This window comes from Bos grunniens, chromosome 18 (genome assembly GCF_055505025.1).
Source record: "Bos grunniens cultivar Pamir isolate PY7600 chromosome 18, Bosgru_T2T1.0, whole genome shotgun sequence".
Lineage (NCBI taxonomy): Eukaryota > Metazoa > Chordata > Mammalia > Artiodactyla > Bovidae > Bos > Bos grunniens.
The window spans coordinates 57,542,855-57,560,114 of record NC_141182.1 but is presented as its reverse complement, the minus strand read 5'-3'; the positions used below and the strand labels follow the sequence as shown (position 1 = coordinate 57,560,114).

Here is a 17,260-nt window from a genome sequence, read left to right as displayed (position 1 = left end):
TACAATACAGAATGGATAAACAATGAGGCCCTACTGTGTAGCACAGGGAACTATTTTCAGTATCTTGTGATAAACCATAAAGGAAAAGAATATGAAAGAGAATATATATACATATATACATGTATAATTGAATCTCTTTGCTGTACAGCAGAAACTAACATTAAATCAGCTATACGTCAATTAAAGAAAAAAAGATGTGCAGAGCTAGGCTGTGCAGGGTTGGCATAGCAGCTCTCCAAGGCCGTCAGGGAACTAGGCTTCTTGAATTGTTCTGCTAAAGCATCCTTAAGTGAATAATCACCATGAGTGGCTTTCTCCCTTATGGTTACCTCATGGTTGCCAAATTGCTGCTCCACCTCCAGTATGACATCCATATTCTAGGAAGAAGAGGAAGGAAGTGACGGGAAGGAGGAAAGGACAGTATCAGGAAAGCAAAAACTTCCCCAAGGATCCCCAGCTCACTTCCACTAAAGCAATGTCACACGGTCCCCTCTTAACTGCAAAGGAGGCCAAAGTAGTGCTTGAGCGGGCAATATTGCATCCCTAAACAGGTTGAATTTGTTGAGTAATGAAGAGCAGGGTAGGTTACTATCTGGCATCTCATCATGAGGAAAAATCACTTCTCCAGAAAAGAACAAATAACATCACTTGATAGGGGCTTCCCTGGTGGTCCAGTGGTTAAGACTCCGCCTCCCAGTGTAGGCAACACAGGTTCCATCCCTGGTCGGGGAACTGAGATCCCACCTGCTGCCGAGCAACTCCATGCCCTGTAGCCCGCCTTCTGTAACTGAGACACAACGTAGCCAAATAAATAAATTAAAAAGGAAATCACTTGATAATTCTGGGAAGGGTGAGATTACCCACTTCTGATTGGGTAGGGCAATCAGGAAAGGCTGCGTGGAGGAAGCTGCGTTGAACTCAGCTGTGAAATTGAAGAAGGATTTGAATGTGGACAGAGGAGAGTTACAAGATGAAAAGCTGGAGGCTCCAGAGCAGGGGGTGGCTCGGGCTGCCATGATGTGAAAAAACAGGACTTAAGGGTGTAGGGTGGGCTTCCCTGATGTCCCAGCAGTACAGAATCCACCTGGAAGGCAGGAGATTTGGGTTCCTTCCCTGGGCCAGGAAGATCCCTCGGAGGAGGAAATTACAACCACTCCAGCATTCTTGCCTGGAGAATCCCAGGGACAGTGGAGCCTGGTGGGCTACAGTCCAAAGGATGGCAAAGAATCAGATGCAACGCAGCAGCCACACAAGGGTGTAGGGCACCAAGGAATCAATGTGGGTTAAGCATCTGCGGACCAGATTCTGGCCGGGCTGGGGAGGTAAGGGGGGTGTGGGCAAGGATAGGAGCTCATCAGGGGGGTCTGAAGAGCTTCGAGCACAGGAGCCATCTGAATATAGTTAGCACACTGGGAGTTCCAAGATTAGTCAGTGTTTCAGCATCTGTCGATCACTCTCCATGGCCTGTCTCCCCAGGTGGTGAGAATGAATCATCTGGAGGTCAGCGGTGGAGGAGAGACAGGCAAATTCTTCATTCCCCCCAAGTAACCCAGATGGAAAGTCCAAGATCAAGGGCAACTCTTCAGGGGGAAATGACCCCTTTCCTCCAGTAACCCCAAACAATTCCAATGGCAAAGTACGTGGAAATGCTAAGGACTGATTCCTCATTATTGGAGACCTTGAAGAGCATGACTATCCTTTATCAACCCACAATCTCACTGGATGGACCACATGTCCGACCTGTTCTATGAAGAGTGAGGCAGTTTCATGGTGTTCTCACTCAGAAATCAGCATAGCAGTCTTTGCTTAAGATGAATGCCCAGTCCACGTCCACTGGGATGGGGAAGAGGAAAATCTAAAAATGTTCATTGAATGGGTGGTACGTGGTCCTGAATTGAGGCAGGAACACAGTAAACCTCAGGCATTCATTGTATGCCTTTCCCAGCAATGATAGTGTGAGACGGGCTCAGGGAAGAGTAGAAGGGGAAGTGACTTGCCAGGAGCATCCAGACAGTGATGGAGGGAAAAATCTGACCACAGGTGGGGCTGGAAGGGCCAGAGCTGGGGACGCAAGGAAGGGAGGAGCTGAGGGTGGGAAGTCTAGCCTGGGTCCGGGTGGATGAGAGATCGCAGGCAATGCAGATCCTCAGGAGATTCCTTTGCTATCCGTCGGGAAAGTTGAGTGTTCCGGTTCAGGCCAGATGAGGAGAAAGGGTGAAGGGCAACTGGTCTGTGAGGCCTGACTCCTCTGGACGTCCGAACAACATTTTTTTTAATATATAATTTTGTTTATTTATTTATCTTTGGCTGTGCTGAGTCTTTATAGCTGTGCGGGCTTTTCTCTAGTTGCAGTGAGCAGGCTTCTCACTGCGGTGGCTCCTCTGGCTGCAGAGCACAGCACCTAGGGTGCCTGGCCTTCAGTAGTTCTGGCTCATGGGCTCAGTTGTGGTTCTCGGGCTCTAGAGCACAGGCCCAGTGGTTGTGGCACACAGGCTTAGTTGCTCAGCAGCCTGGGATTTTGGTTTTGGTTCCTCAGGGTTTTAGTTCCTGCATTTCTAGAATGTCTCCTAGATTCTTCTGCTTCTTATAATAGAGTTTCAGATCCCTGCTTTCTAGGAGTAATGGGAATACATGAGTTGAGAAAGACAGACTTCGTGATGATTCATTATGATTTTTAACCTTCCTCTCCACTGAGATAATCTTCATCCTTCATACTGCTGCTGCTACTAAGTCGCTTCTGTCGTGTCTGACTCTGTGCAACCCCATAGACGGCAGCCCACCGGGCTCCTCTGTCCCTGGGATTCTCCAGGCAAGAACACTGGAGTGGGGTGCCATTTCCTTCTCCATATAGTGTGTGTGATATTCATACATATTCATCAATAAAACTGAATGGTTTCTGGTGATACAGTTGATGTGTGATGAATGGTTTACCTACCACGGACATTAACCTCTCCCACCTTACTTAAGGTTGCAGGGAAGAATACATGACAGTGAACTATTAGGTAGCACAGTGGGATGACATCTGTTACTGCCCTTAAGCCTCATATAATTTGATCATATATTTCTCACCATTTATCCATTGTACTTTTCCCCCTCTCTGTAACTGCAGGGACATGGTGACGGTTCTAATAAGAAGGATCATACAGAGTACTGTTGAGAGCTTCCCTGACTGCTCCATGCTGTTGCTGCCTCAGCGTCTGTCTGGGGACCAGGCAGCCTGCAGGTCCTTGAACTCACACCAGCCAGTCCTGTGAGCACCTCCACTAGGTGACCCCCTTCCTTGAGACCAGCAGTCTTGCTGAACCCCAGGGTCTACTGCACAGACCCCCCCTTCAATGACACCCTCAGAGCTCACCAGAATCCTGCTCCTCTTGGTTTGAATGGACCCATCCACGCTCAGCCTGGGGAACCCACAGCACTTCACCCAGGGTCCCTTAGAAAGGCCTGAACCCCAAGTACTGGAACTTTCTCTGCCTGGTTCTAGCCTGACCTCCCTCAGAAATTCCCACCCTAAACCCTCCCCTCCTGAGATGTCTCAGCTGTGCTGAGTGAGAGGGCTCAAGCTCAGGGCTCCTGAGTGTGGGTCTTGGGGAAGAAGCATCAGAACAGAGAACTTGCTAAAGACGTATTTAATGACCTCACCTCAGACCTGCAAATTCATAACTTCTTACGGTGGGGACCTGACCTCGAGGGGTTCGTATTCACTGAAATTCATTGGCCAAGTGATTTCCATCTGTTTCCCATCAGGGTCACGTGACCAGTGTTAGGCAAGGACCTCCTGGTGCCCTCCCCACAGAGTTGTCTCTTGGTCCTGTGGGAGCATCAGTGTGGTGTGTAGGAAGAGCTCCAGGGGACTCTAAGGGGAGGCCCGGGTTAAAGACGTGGCTCCTGGTCTACCTGTGAGAGCTGAGGCCGGGCTTCAGTCCAAGGAGAGGCCGCAGGGTTGGTCTAACTGGATTTGGACCGGGGAAGTCAGTCAGCTCACATGGTCTGTGTGAGCAGAGGGTTAGGAGCTCTCTGTGGGGAGAGAACAATCAAGAAATAAGTCCACAGGCTGGTCTCCAGGTAGGAAGTGATTGTTCCTGAATCTCTCCTGAGACAGGACAGGGGAGGTGGGTCTTTTCAGCTTTTCAAGGGCCTTCTGTCTGTAGGTGAAGTGGTTGCAGGTTAAAGAGCTGTGCGGATGCCTTTGAAGGTATTTTCTCAAGATGCAGAGGTGTGTTTGCTACATAACATCCCCAGAGAAGACACAGCAGGAGGAAGAAGAGGAGGAAATGGCAGCTTCTCAGGTACATGTCCTGTTCTGGGCCTGGGGCTGTGTCTGCTTTTCCTCCTGAACTGCCTGGATTGAGAATCTGCAAACCTTTAGTTCTTTCCTTCTAATTTTTCTGCCTGGGGTATTTGTTATCAACTTCTTATTTTTTCCTTTTCTTCTTATCATGAAGACCGGCTCTCCAGACCACCTCTCCCTTGTGTCCCAGAGCCTGTTCTCTGGGTTTCTGTATCCTGGCTTTCTATAGAACATGATGAATTCTCAAAGTGAATTAGTGACTTTCAGCTGGTGAATATATTCCCTTTGTGAGAGATCAACACAGAGAGGCACTGGTATCCGAGATTCCCACTGGGATGTGGTTCGGTGTTGGGATCTTAGGCAAGTAGGGGAAATGCCATGATGAGTTTACACGTGGATACAATTCAGCTCTTGAGGAGTTAAAAAATGCCCTTATATATTAAATCAACTCAGTGATCCAGAATTTTTCAGAAACTGCTCAGAAATAAAAAGAAAACTAGGAGATACTGTCCTCTGTAATGCTAAGACTTACTAGTTAAACACATTGTTAGGTGACAAAACAGAGGAAGTGTATATAAACTGAATTTTGCATAAAACTGATATCTTTTTATGTTAGGTTCAACTTATAATTTCCTTAATTTTTCCTAAATGCCCAGGCTCTGATTGTGCATCTTCCGTGTGATCCATTTACACCATGACAGATGATGTCCACTGGCTCTGGTGATTTCTCTGAGGTTATCAGGCTATGAAGTTCATTTTTTCCCCTCTGTCTTTAAACAAGGTTGTGGAAAAATGGAGTGAGGAACGTGTGAAAACCCTCACAGTTAATGGAGAAACTCCTCCGCATCTTCTTGGTTTCTCTTTGCTTTGGAAAATGAACACTCACTGTGTTGATGATAGACACTGGGTTTTGGGAGTGGGGTTTTCATCACTCAAGCCCAGGTGTGGTTTTTCCAGTACACTCCATGCTCATATCACAGACATAGTCTTCTTACTCACTTATTTTTTTTCAAAATATTTGCAACAATCATATTGGTGCTAATCTGTTTTCACCTATGTTGAATTTCTAAGATACAGCTCAACAAAATGATACAGTTTTTCAAGAAATCAAAGTTTCAGAACCAAGAGCTCTAATTTATCTTATACGGTTGTATATGTTTGCACCCTAGTGTATTTAAATATGCAAAGACTATCATCCACAAGTAGATGTATATATTTTAACCCATTAAAAATCATCTCAATTTTATTGACATGAATCAGTTCAGTTCAGTTCCTCAGTCGTGTCTGACTCTTTGCAACCCCATGAACCACAGCATGCCAGGCCTCCCTGTCCATCACCAACACCTGGAGTTTACCCAAACTCATGTTCAATGAGTTGGTGATGCCATCCAGCCATCTCATCCTCTGTCATCCCCTTCTTCTCCTGCTTTCAATCTTTCCCAACATCAGGGTCTTTTCAAACAAGTCAGCTTTTCGCATCAGGTGGCCAAAATATTGGAGTTTCAGCTTCAACATCAGTCCTTCCAATGAACACCCAGGACTGATTTCCTTTAGGATGGACTGGTTGGATCTCCTTACAGTCCAAGGGACTCTCAAGAGTCTTCTCCAACACCACAGTTCAAAAGCATCAGTTCTTCTGTGCTCAGCTTTCTTTATAGTCCATCTCTCACATCCATACACGGCTACTGGAAAAACCATAGCCTTGACTAGATGGACCTTTGTGGACAAAGTAATGTCTCTGCTTTTTAATATGCTGTCTAGGTTGGTCATAACTTTCCTTCCAAGGAGTAAGCATCTTTTAATTTCATGGCTGCAATCACTATCTGCAGTGATTTTGGAGCCCCAAAAAATAAAGTCAGCCGCTGTTTCCACTGTTTCCCCATCTATTTGCCATGAAGTGATACGATCAGATGCCGTGATCTTAGTTTTCCGAATGTTAGCTTTTCTTTAATACTCCTAATAGGTATATAGTCTCATTTTAATATATGTCTGTATACAGGAAAATGTTAAATTTTTTTTCTTCTTTTGGTATTCTCCCCAGGTATATAAAGTTCTTTTTAAAAAATACACATATTTATGTGTTTGGCTGAGTTGTGTCTTGTTTATAGCCTGCAGAATCTTGGAGCCATGTGGGAGACTGTTGCAGCAGGCAAATTTTAGCTGTGGCGTGTGGGATCTAGTTCTCTAACAAGGGACTGAACCCAGCCCCCTGACTTGGGAGCTTGGACTACCAGGGAAGACCCTATAAAAACTTGTATAAACTTTCTTTAGTGTTGTCTCTGTGTATTTGTGTTTTACTAGTTAAATTTTAGTTCACATAAACTGAAGCAAAATTCAAAATCTGTCATTTAAGTAATGGTTGACAAAATATTTGCAAAAAGGTGGAACAACAATGTTGATTTTATATTATTTATGTGGTGCATTCAAGACTCTGTAAAAACTGTTAGAAAGACATATACTACTACTACTACTAAGTCGATTCAGTTGTGTCCGACTCTGTGCGACCCCATAGACGGCAGCCCACCAGGCTCCCCCGTCCCTGGGATTCTCCAGGCAAGAACACTGGAGTGGGTTGTCATTTCCTTCTCCAATGCATGAAAGTGAAAAGTCAAAGTGAAGTCGCTCAGTCGTGTCTGACCCTTCGCGACCCCATGGACTGCAGCCCACCAGGCTCCTCTGTCCATGGGATTTTCCAGGCAAGAATACTGGAGTTGGGGTGCCAGTGCCTTCTCCGAGAAAGACATATAGTATATACTAAATAGTTCAAAAGATTATTGCTGCTATGGGTACTATTCTATAAGACCCATCAATTTTGAAAAACACTTAAAATTCAAAGTTAAGTATAAATTCTTACCTTACTAGTCTACTTCTTTGCTATTCATAATGGTCATTTATGTATCAGAATTTTCAACATTGCTAGTTAAAATAAGCTTGTTAAAAATGTGGCACATTGGCCCCACTCCAGAACTCTTAGATCAGAGCATGCTTTTTAAAAATATTGCCTGTCTCCTTGATAAGGGCCTTCCCCGGTGGCTCAGATGGTGAAGAGTCTGCCTGCAATGTGGGAGACCTGGGTGCGATCCCTTGGTGGGGAAGATTCCCCTGGAGAAGGAAATGGCAACTCACTCCAGTATTCTTGCCTGAAAAATCCCATGGACACAGAAGCCTGGCGTGCTACAGTGCATGGGGTCAGAAAGAATCAGACATGACTGAGTGACTAACATACTTTCCCTGATAGACAGTTTATCTTGTGTCACACGAGTACAACTCTCAAAAATAGATAGGTCAGTGTGGTGTGATTGTTTTATAATTTCTCTTCCAGATCAGAATAGTTTCTATAGTGGTCTGTGGATCATATCTCATTCTCCTTTCCTGGGTTAGAAATACAGTGGAAAATACGGCTGTATAAAAATTATATTCTTGTGTAACACCAGACATTCTCCTAAATCAAAACCATTTCTCTTGCTGGTTTCATCTTGGGTCACATTAGGAAGTCTTCCCATGTCCACATGGCTCATGTCCTTTGTATTTCAGGGACGGCTGACATTCCAGGATGTGGCCATAGACTTCACTCAAGAGGAGTGGGAGTGCCTGGACCTCGGTCAGCGGGAATTATACAGGGACGTGATGTTAGAGAACTACGGGAACCTGGCCTCCTTGGGTGAGGATAACTGCCTTCCAGAATCCCTTAAGTACCTTCAGGGTTTTGGTTCGTTCATTCTAGAATGTCTCCTCGAATTTTCTGCTTTGTCCAGTAGAGGTTCAGATCCCTACTTTCTAGGGGAAAAAGGGTATTTGTGACATTTGAAAGAAAGACTTCATTATGGGTCATTATAATTCTAACCTTCTTCTTCCTTGATGTAATCTGCCTCCTTGTTGTTCAGTCGGTAAATCATGTCCAGCTCTTTGTGATCCCGTGGAATGCTGCAAACCAGGTTTCCTATCCTTCCTTAACTCCCAGAGTTTGCTCAAATTCATATCCATTGAGTCAATAATGCTATTCAATCATCTCATCCTCTGACGCCCCCTTCTCCTCCTGCCCTCAGTCTTTCCCAGCATCAGGGTCTTTTCCAGTGAGTCTGCTCTTCATATCAGGTGGCCAAATTATTGGAGCTTCAGTTTCAGTCCTTCCAACAAATATTCAGGGTTGATTTCTTTAGGATTGACTGGTGTGATCTCCTTGCTGACCAAGGGACTCTCAAGAGCCTTCTCCAGCACCACAGTTCAAAGGCATCAATTCTTTGGTGCTCAGTTTTCTCTATGTTCCAAATATCACATCCATATGTGACTACTGGAAAAACCAAAGCTTTGACTAGATGGACCTCTGTTGGCAAAGTGATGTCTCTGCTTTTTAATATGCTGTCTAGGTTTGTCATAGCTTTTCTTCCAAGGGGCAAGCATCTTTTAATTTCATGGCTGCAGTCGCAATCTGCAGTGATTTTGGACCCCCCAAAATAAAGTCTATCACTGTTTCCATTGTTTCCCCATCTACTTGCTATGAAATGATGGAACTGGATGCCATGATCTTAGTTTTCTGAATGTTGAGTTAAACTAACTTTTTAACTCTCCTCTTTCACTTTCATCAAGAGGCTCTTCAGTTTTTCTTCACTTTCTGCCACAGGGGTGGTGTCATCTGCATATCTGAGGTATTGATATTTCTCCCGGCAATCTTGATTCCAGCTTGTGCTTCATCCAGCCCAGCATTTCTCAGGATGTACTCTGCATATAAGTTAAATAAGCAGGGTGGCAATATCCAGCCTTGATGTACTCCTTTCCCAATGGTACAGTTGTTCCATGTGCAGTTCTAACTATTGCTTCTTGACCTGCATATCCTTCATTCTAGGTTAGTGGTAATTCTATAAGTTCTGTGGTATAAAGTAGTGCCACTCTCCTCTTAAAACCGGATTTCTACTACTAGCTTTTGCCTTAGTAGTACTTGAGCATAATATCAGAACCTGATTTTGAGCATTTGTCTTTTAAAGCTGCTTCCAATAAACTATTTGGTAAAATCATTTTTTAAGGCTATTTTAACTTTCTTCCTTGACTTCTCTCTCACCTGAACACATATTGGATTGGAAATTGATGAATATCTGGGAAAATACATATTCCTTTTTCTGATGAACAGGTCTTGTGATCTCTAAGCCGGACCTGGTCACATTTCTGGAGCAAATGAAGGATCCCTGGGATACACGGAGAATGGAGACGCCAGCCGTGCACCCAGGTATGTGTCTATGGATGGAGCAGAAAAATCCGGTGAGAGGGACAAGCATTGTGGAGGAAGTCATACTTCGTGGTGTGGTTTGAGAAGATCTGCTGTGGAAATGATTTTGGATTAGCCTGTGTTTATTTCTGTCACTGTCATAGAGGGTCATCTCCTGACCCATTCCTGATTCTTTTTATCGTTTATGTATTTTTCTCCAGTGGTTAATTTTCACATTCACAGTGAGAACCAAAATACTTGTCTGGCCTGGGACAACCTGCATGACCTGATAGCTCTTCCATTTGGGGAGGTTTTGGAAAATCTGTGCACATTTCTGAGTAACTGTATTAAGCCCTTTTAAAAGTTCTGATTCTGTCCCTAGTCAGAAGTGTGTGGGTGGACTTGTGAACAAATTGCCACACTTCTAGGAATACTGGGGACAAATATTTTTTGTTTTCTACCCTATATTTTCCAACCCACTAGAAACTACACATATGACCTTATAAACTTCATACTCAAATTCTTTCTTCACTGCATAAAACATTTTGCTAAAATGAGAAAATGCAAACCTGAATTTTACTTTAAAGTTCCTCTTTTTTTTAATATGAACTAACATTAAATGTGTTAAGTATATTTACCCCAATTCCTTAATGCTAAAATACTTGAATATATTTATTTAACTCATAGAGTTTTTAAATATATTCTTGGCATGAGAATTTAAGACATTTCCCACAGTGCTTTTTTCTGATTATTCTTCACTATTAAGCTTATAGATTATATAAAGGAATCTTTAAAAAGAAATTTTTCTCTTCCAATAATGCCATTTTACAAAGTTATGTTAGTTTGCTGTACAGAAAGAATAAGTGATACATATACACATTTCCCTCCTTGATTAGATTTCCTTCCCATTTAGGTGACCACTGAGCATTGAATAGAGTTCCCTATGTTCTCACCATATTTTTCAAGTCTCACTTCTTATTTTATTTCTCAAGAACTCTTACCTTATTAAATCTATCTTGTTTCTTATGAAACATCCCAGGACTTTATTGTTTATGCCATCTATTTCTGATTAGTTCTAGGTCAATATCATTTACGATTTTAGATTCTATTAGAACATGCTCAGATAACAACTTGAGTGGTAAGAAGTGGGTTAAATAATTAGTAGGCATTAGTATTTGTGGAGAAGGAAATGGCAACCCACTCCAGTGTTCTTGCCTGGAGAATCCCAGGGATGGGGGAGCCTGGTGGGCTGTCGTCTCTGGGGTCGCACAGAGTCAGACGTGACTGAAGCAACTTAGCAGCAGCAGTATTTGTGAAAATGTTTTGTTTGTAAATTTGATTACTTAAAGGTAAAATTAATCATTACATTGCCCAACTGCTCTTCATTTAGCTGTTCCTGTAGGTTTCTGTCTTGACTTCTCCTCTACACCATACTCCTTTGTCATCTCATTTTGTCCAGTGTCTGTGTTTGTGGTCTCTGTTCTACAGGCTGCAGATCTTAGTTCCTCTTGCTCTGGTGTCTGCCCCCTGGTGGGTGAGGTGGCCCAGAGACTTGTTCCCTTATCCCCTTGATAGGAAGTTGATTGTTATTATTGTGACCAGAGCCTGTCTGAATATTGAGGGGAGCTTCGTCTTTCCTCTGTGGCTGTCACTGCCCTGTCAGGGGTGGGGTCTGCTCCCTGATTAGTGGAGTAGAGTCCCCAGATCTACTTAGCTGTGTTTCTGATCTATGGTGCTTCTGACCCAGTGGGACTGGAGCACACCCACTGGGAGAGAAGCCACTGAGGATTGCTCCTCGGGGGATGTTCACCTCGGAGCGTGCTCTGTGGGTCATCTTCCATGTGTTGTGCGAGCTCTTATGTGACCCTGTGTTGGCATTGATCTTGGCCCCACCTGAACCATGGGCATGATGGCACTTGACCGTGGTGTCTCTCAGATGTTGTTTTCACCAGGTCACCAGCATAGATCCACTGTAGTCTCATGTCCCAGGTGTACATTCATTGTGGAGCTGGACCCCCTGCAGTGCTATGGGGGCAATTTAGATGCGACCTGGCCCAACTGCCTCATGGGAATGCCTACAAACTCTACAATTGCTAAAGCCAGACTAGTCTTGCCTGCCAGAGCCTCGTTTCCATCCAGATGTTCTGTCGGAGCTGAGTTTACAAAGGCAGTTGTGGGGTGTAACACCATGGTTTGTATAGCTGCAAGGAGAGATCTCAGCTTTTCTTTCTTAGTGGTAGGGCCTGGGGGCTCAGCTGTGGTTTCAGTGCCATCTGTACATTGGGACCACCCACAGGCGTGTGCTCTGAAGGTGCCCCTGGAGACCACTGGGGAGGGGGGCTGGGGAGGAGGAAGCAGCTGTGGGGGTCATGAGGTCCCACCCACCTAGGTGGGAGCCATTCCTAGTATCTGGAGAGGCAGGGACAGGCACAGGGGCAGAGAGGCTGCAATGGGGTTCTTCCCTTTGGGCATCACTCAACAACGCTGCTCTGCTTCTCTGGTGGTTCAGGCTTCCTCCACAAGCATCCCGTTTGCAGAGCTCCTCCCTCCCTCCTGTCCCCTCAGGATGTCTCCTCACAGCCAACCACAGTCCTCTGCCTGGGTCTGCTCTCCAAACCCCACATTCCAGCACCCAGCCCTTGTGTGCAGCGGTGGACACCCTCTCAGGCTGCGTGGGCAGGGCTGGGCTCAGCAGCCTGTGTACAGGTCTCACTCTGTCCTGCACACTGGTTGCAGCGTTCTCTTCCCACAGAGAATGAGTCTCTCCTTCTGTCCCAACTGGGCTTCCCCCAGTGAGGGGCTTCCCTGGATGGGGAGACCTCTCCTCTCTTCAGTCCCCCCAGGGTTTTGCGTGTCCCATCCCGCTTCTTTTCCTCTTCCTTTTCCTCCCTCATTCTTTTGTCCTACCTGGCTCAGCAGGAATCTTTCTTGTCCTTCCAGGTGTCCAAGTTCCTCTGCCCGTGTTCTGCCGGGCTCTGTGAGAATTTTTCCACTTCAAGATGTATTCTTGATGTTTTTGTGGAGAGAGATGAACTCCACGTCTTCCGAATCCTCTGCCATCTTGACTTCTTCTATCTCAGTTTTAGGCTTAATCTAGCCAGTGTATGCTAATTGTATGTAAATTGTAAACCATATTCCCCGAGAATAGTAAGTAGAATAACTTATTATTTGGTATCTTTCAGCTATGTCTTCTCACGACACCCAGGGTTTGAGGACCCAAAAGCCAGGCTTAGAAGATTTATTCCCAACAGCAAAGCTAGGAATATATGAAAGATTTCACCTTGGAAATTTACATTTAACCAAAGACTGGGAATATATGAGGGCACATAAAGAACAGAGAGCATGTTATGATGGACAAAACCAAATTGGTACAGATTCCCATAATGTAAACATTACCGCCAAAAGAAATCAAGGATGTGAATCAAATAGGGAAAAACCAATCTCAGATGACCAATTTCGGTCATTAACATCCGCAGATAAGTGTATATTTGTCAGCAAAGACCCACATCATCTCTTGAAACATACACGTTCTCTGAAGCGAAAGGTGGAAAATCTGGAAAGTCATCTAGTCTCTACTGCAAATACTCATTCAAACAACTCTGAGCATAGGTGTCTATTAAATATACATTCAAACATATCTGGAAACCAGAAACTTGAAAATGAGGGGGGAAATTCCCAATATAATCATTTTGAGGGATCCTTTAACAAGGGTTTATTGTTCTTCAACCAACAACTATTTTCTCCTTGTTCCAAAATCTGTAATGTGGATAATAATGGGAGAGACCTTATTCAACCATCATTGTTCAATACATATGGAGGTATAATTAGTGTGGAACAACTTTACAAGCGTAACAAAATGAGTAATGCCTTAAGCAGGAGCTCTACCCCCAATAATTACAAGAGTATACATGATGGAATGAGAAGCTCTTCATGCAGTGAAACTGGGCATAATGTTGACCAAGACTCATATCTCATGAAACAACAGGGACATCAATTTTCAGACAATTCTAAACATAATAAGTATAAGAATATATTTTATCAAAGCTCAAATCTTACTATTAATACGTATAAGAGTATTGATATTGGAGAGAAGACTTATAATTGTTATGATTATGCTAAAGCTTTTAACCAGTCTTCAAAAGTTATTCAACAGCAGAATATTCAGGCTAAGCAGAAACATTACAAGTGTAATATATGTGGGAAAGTCTTTAGTAACTCACCAAATCTAAGTAGACATAGGAAAATTCATACAGGAAGGAAATGTTTCAAATGTACAGCATGCGGCAAAGCCTTTAATCAGAGTTCATATTTAACTGAACATCAGCGAATCCATGCTGGGGAGAAACCATACAAATGTACAGAATGTGGCAAAATCTTTATCTATTGTTCACGTGTTACTCAACATCAGCGAATTCATACTGGGGAGAGACCTTATAAATGTACAGCATGTGGCAAGGCTTTTAAGCAGAGTTCAACTTTAACTGAACATCAGCGAATCCATACTGGGGAGAGACTTTATAAATGTACAGAATGTGGCAAAGCCTTTACCCGTTATTCACTTCTTACTGAGCATCAACGAATCCATACTGGGGAGAGACCTTATAAATGTACAGAATGTGGCAAAGCCTTTAAGTGGCATCTGAGTCTTACTGTACATCAGCGAACTCATACTGGGGAGAAACCATACAAATGTAAAGAATGTGGCAAAGCCTTTATCTCTTGTTCAAATCTTACTCGACATCAACGAATCCATACTGGGGAGAGACCTTATAAATGTACAGACTGTGGCAAAGCCTTTACCCGTTATTCACCTCTTACTCAGCATCAACGAATCCATACTGGGGAGAGACCTTATAAATGTACAGAATGTGGCAAAACCTTTAACTGGCGTATGAGTCTTACTGTACATCAGCGAACTCATACTGGGGAGAAACCATACAAATGTAAAGAATGTGGCAAAGCCTTTATCTGTTGTTCACATCTTACTCAACATCAACGAATCCATACTGGGGAGAGACCTTATAAATGTACAGAATGTGGCAAAGCCTTTACCTGTTATTCACTTCTTACTCAGCATCAACGAATCCATACTGGGGAGAGACCTTATAAATGTACAGAATGTGGCAAAGCCTTTACCCGTTATTCACTTCTTACTCAGCATCAACGAATCCATACTGGGCAGAGACCTTATAAATGTACAGAATGTGGCAAAGCCTTTTCCCGGAGTTCAGGTCTTTCTCAACATCAGAGAATTCATACTGCAGGGAAATCTCAGAAATGTAAGGAATGTGGCAAAGGATTTCATCACAGCCATCACCTCACTCACCATCAGAGAATACATACTGCAGAGAAACCCTAGAAATGAATCAGTGATAAAAAAAGCTTGGTCCTAAATATACAATTTTGAAAAAACGAGTGTTTACTTTGGAAAGATACACGAATGAAATACAAAAATGTAGACAAGTGTTTAATCAAACAGCAAAAGGAAAGCAATGCCAGAGAATTCATACTAGAAAGCATTTCATTAGTACCACTTTTGTTGAATTACTCTAAACAGAAACACTGTAGCAAGTATTCCATAATTAAAACACGTACAAAATTGATATGTTAGTATGGATCACAAGATGAAGGGGTGGATATTTGCAGAGGTATAATTATTATTCATGTATCCTTGTTTATATTAATGTTATTTGAGATCATTAAGGAACCAAAACGAATGTAATTCAACTCTCAAGTTACTATGCTGTGATTTGTTTCTACTGTATATATGAACTTCTGTTTCTGATGGTTGTTGCCTCAATTGTAAGAGAAACCCTTCTATATGAGGTGGGAATCATTTATATTTATTCTCCAATTTATAAGATTAACAACACAGTAATATTATATGCACACCAAACCTCTAAATGGAGGTATTTGTCACTGATGTCAAACATCTGTGTTGTCACCATGATGTAAGTGTTCAGGGAATAATTCAAAGTAAGACGGAAGTTTGCTCTAAGTTTTCAGTAATTATGTCACTTGCTTTTTAAGCATAAAACAAGGGTTGTTCATTAAAATCTAAGGTATTTTTATAACATCAACATAGAGAAATCATGCATATTACCTGGCAGGCTTGAAGCAAGGACACCTTCTCTGCTACCTGATGTGAGTATAGAAAACTCTTTCTGGAAAAGTCATATTAGTATAATAAATGTCCATCCATATTTACTAAATTAGCCTCCATTTTGTAAACGATATAAATCACATTCACAGATCATTTCATCAGAGAAACAGGAAAGTTTTTAGAAGCTTGTAATCTGTCTTTTAATCAAGGATCAAACAACAGTTGTAAAAGGTTTTATTCCATCTGTGTAAAATTAATGTATGTTAATTAATAAAAGTGAGTGGTTTTTTAGTGTTACAGCTGACGTGGAATGAATGAAGGGTGAACGCACCACCAGCATGAACCTCTCCCACCTATTTAAGGTTGCAGGAAAGATAACGTTACAATAAACTATCTGTAGCACAGGGGCATGGCATCTGTAGAAATTAGTCCCTTACTGGCGTGAAACTCTCATAAGTTCATATATTTCCCACCATTTCTATGTTGTATCTCCTCTCCCATTTTGAAACTACTCGGACATTGTGATGGTTCTAATAAGAAGGACCATACAGAGTACTGTTGAGAGCCTCCCTGACAGCTCCGTGCTGTTGCTGCCTCAGCGTCTGTCTGGGGACAAGGCCGCCTGCAGGTCCTTGAACTCACACAAGCCAGTCCTGTGAGCACCTTCACTAGATGACCCCCTTCTTTGAGATCAGCAGTCTTGCCAAACCCCAGGGTCTACTGCACAGGCCCCCCTTCAATGACACCCTCAGAGCTCACCAGAATCCTGCTCCTCTTGGTTTGAATGGACCCATCCACGCTCAGCCTGGGGAGCCCACAGCACTTCACCCAGGGTCCTTTATAAAGGCCTGAACCCCAAGTACTGGAGCTTTCTCTGCCTGGTTCTAGCCTTGACCTTCCTCAGGGGCCCTCAAGGCTTCCTGTGAATTCTCTCAGGACCTAGAGTCAGAAACTCACCTGCTTCAATTGTCTTTTGTTCTTCTGTTAGCTAAAGCTTTTCAAGGGCTCATTTAAGCAAATGTAAATTTAACAAAGTCACAAAAAGAATAATTAAAAGCCATGATAGTAAAGTTCTGAACCAAGATTTATAAAATCTTACCCTGTATAGTTCTTAGCACATGTTTCTTGTCTAGGCTTAAAGGAACTGTTTTCTCATGGCCTTGGCATACTTTGAATGCAATATATAAATATCTGAAGATATATACAGAATATAATTTGTATAGTGCACATTTAATTACACTATATAAATATCTAAAGGTATACGCGTTAGCAGTGAGAAAACCAAGAAGGAATATGTGAGTGTATGTGTATTCGTACACATTTAACTTCGAGAATTTAGAAATGCTAGATCCAAACTGGTCATTTTAGAATTGCAGAGGATTTACTAAAAACTGCAAAACTTGTCAGTTTGTCAATTAATCTGTTTTGTCTACTGTTCATGGAATTCATTTCCTTGAATGTCAGGAGGTTCCGTTTTTTAAGGAACTTCCACACTGTCCTCCCGCGTGACCGCACCAGTTTACATTCCCTCCAGCCATGTAGGAGGTTCCCTGATCTCCAGGCCTCTTCAGCCTGGAGAACATGCTAAGAATTATAATATGATACTATTAGTGGGCTCTTTGCTAATTGTTATTCTGACTGGCATGAGGTGATGCACCATTGTAGC

General features: G+C 43.0%; 1 protein-coding gene and 2 long non-coding RNA genes across 4 annotated transcripts; 2 read left to right on the top strand and 1 right to left on the bottom strand.

Annotated features, from left to right (window-relative positions):
* The first annotated feature begins 1,142 nt into the window (after positions 1–1,142).
* On the top strand, positions 1,143–1,653 carry LOC147354342 (uncharacterized). The gene is made up of 2 exons (XR_015146394.1): positions 1,143–1,278; positions 1,477–1,653. It is a non-coding gene; the product is annotated as an uncharacterized LOC147354342 (long non-coding RNA).
* Positions 1,654–2,568: 915 nt separating this feature from the next.
* LOC147354341 (uncharacterized) lies at positions 2,569–3,486 on the bottom strand. Its single transcript, XR_015146376.1, has 2 exons — positions 3,356–3,486; positions 2,569–2,612 (listed from the first exon to the last, which is right to left on the bottom strand). It is a non-coding gene; the product is annotated as an uncharacterized LOC147354341 (long non-coding RNA).
* Positions 3,487–4,071: 585 nt separating this feature from the next.
* Positions 4,072–15,891, top strand: LOC147354340 (KRAB domain-containing protein 5-like). Of its 2 annotated transcripts, none has more exons than XM_086353755.1 (4): positions 4,072–4,289; positions 7,826–7,952; positions 9,417–9,512; positions 12,674–15,891. In XM_086353755.1, the coding sequence occupies exons 1-4, from the start codon at positions 4,209–4,211 to the stop codon at positions 14,848–14,850; spliced, it is 2,481 nt and encodes an 826-aa protein (XP_086209881.1). In that variant the 5' UTR covers positions 4,072–4,208; the 3' UTR covers positions 14,851–15,891. The 2 variants fall into 2 exon arrangements, with proteins under 2 accessions (XP_086209881.1, XP_086209882.1); XM_086353756.1 differs by having other exon boundaries at positions 12,432–13,415.
* The last annotated feature ends 1,369 nt before the right edge of the window (positions 15,892–17,260 follow it).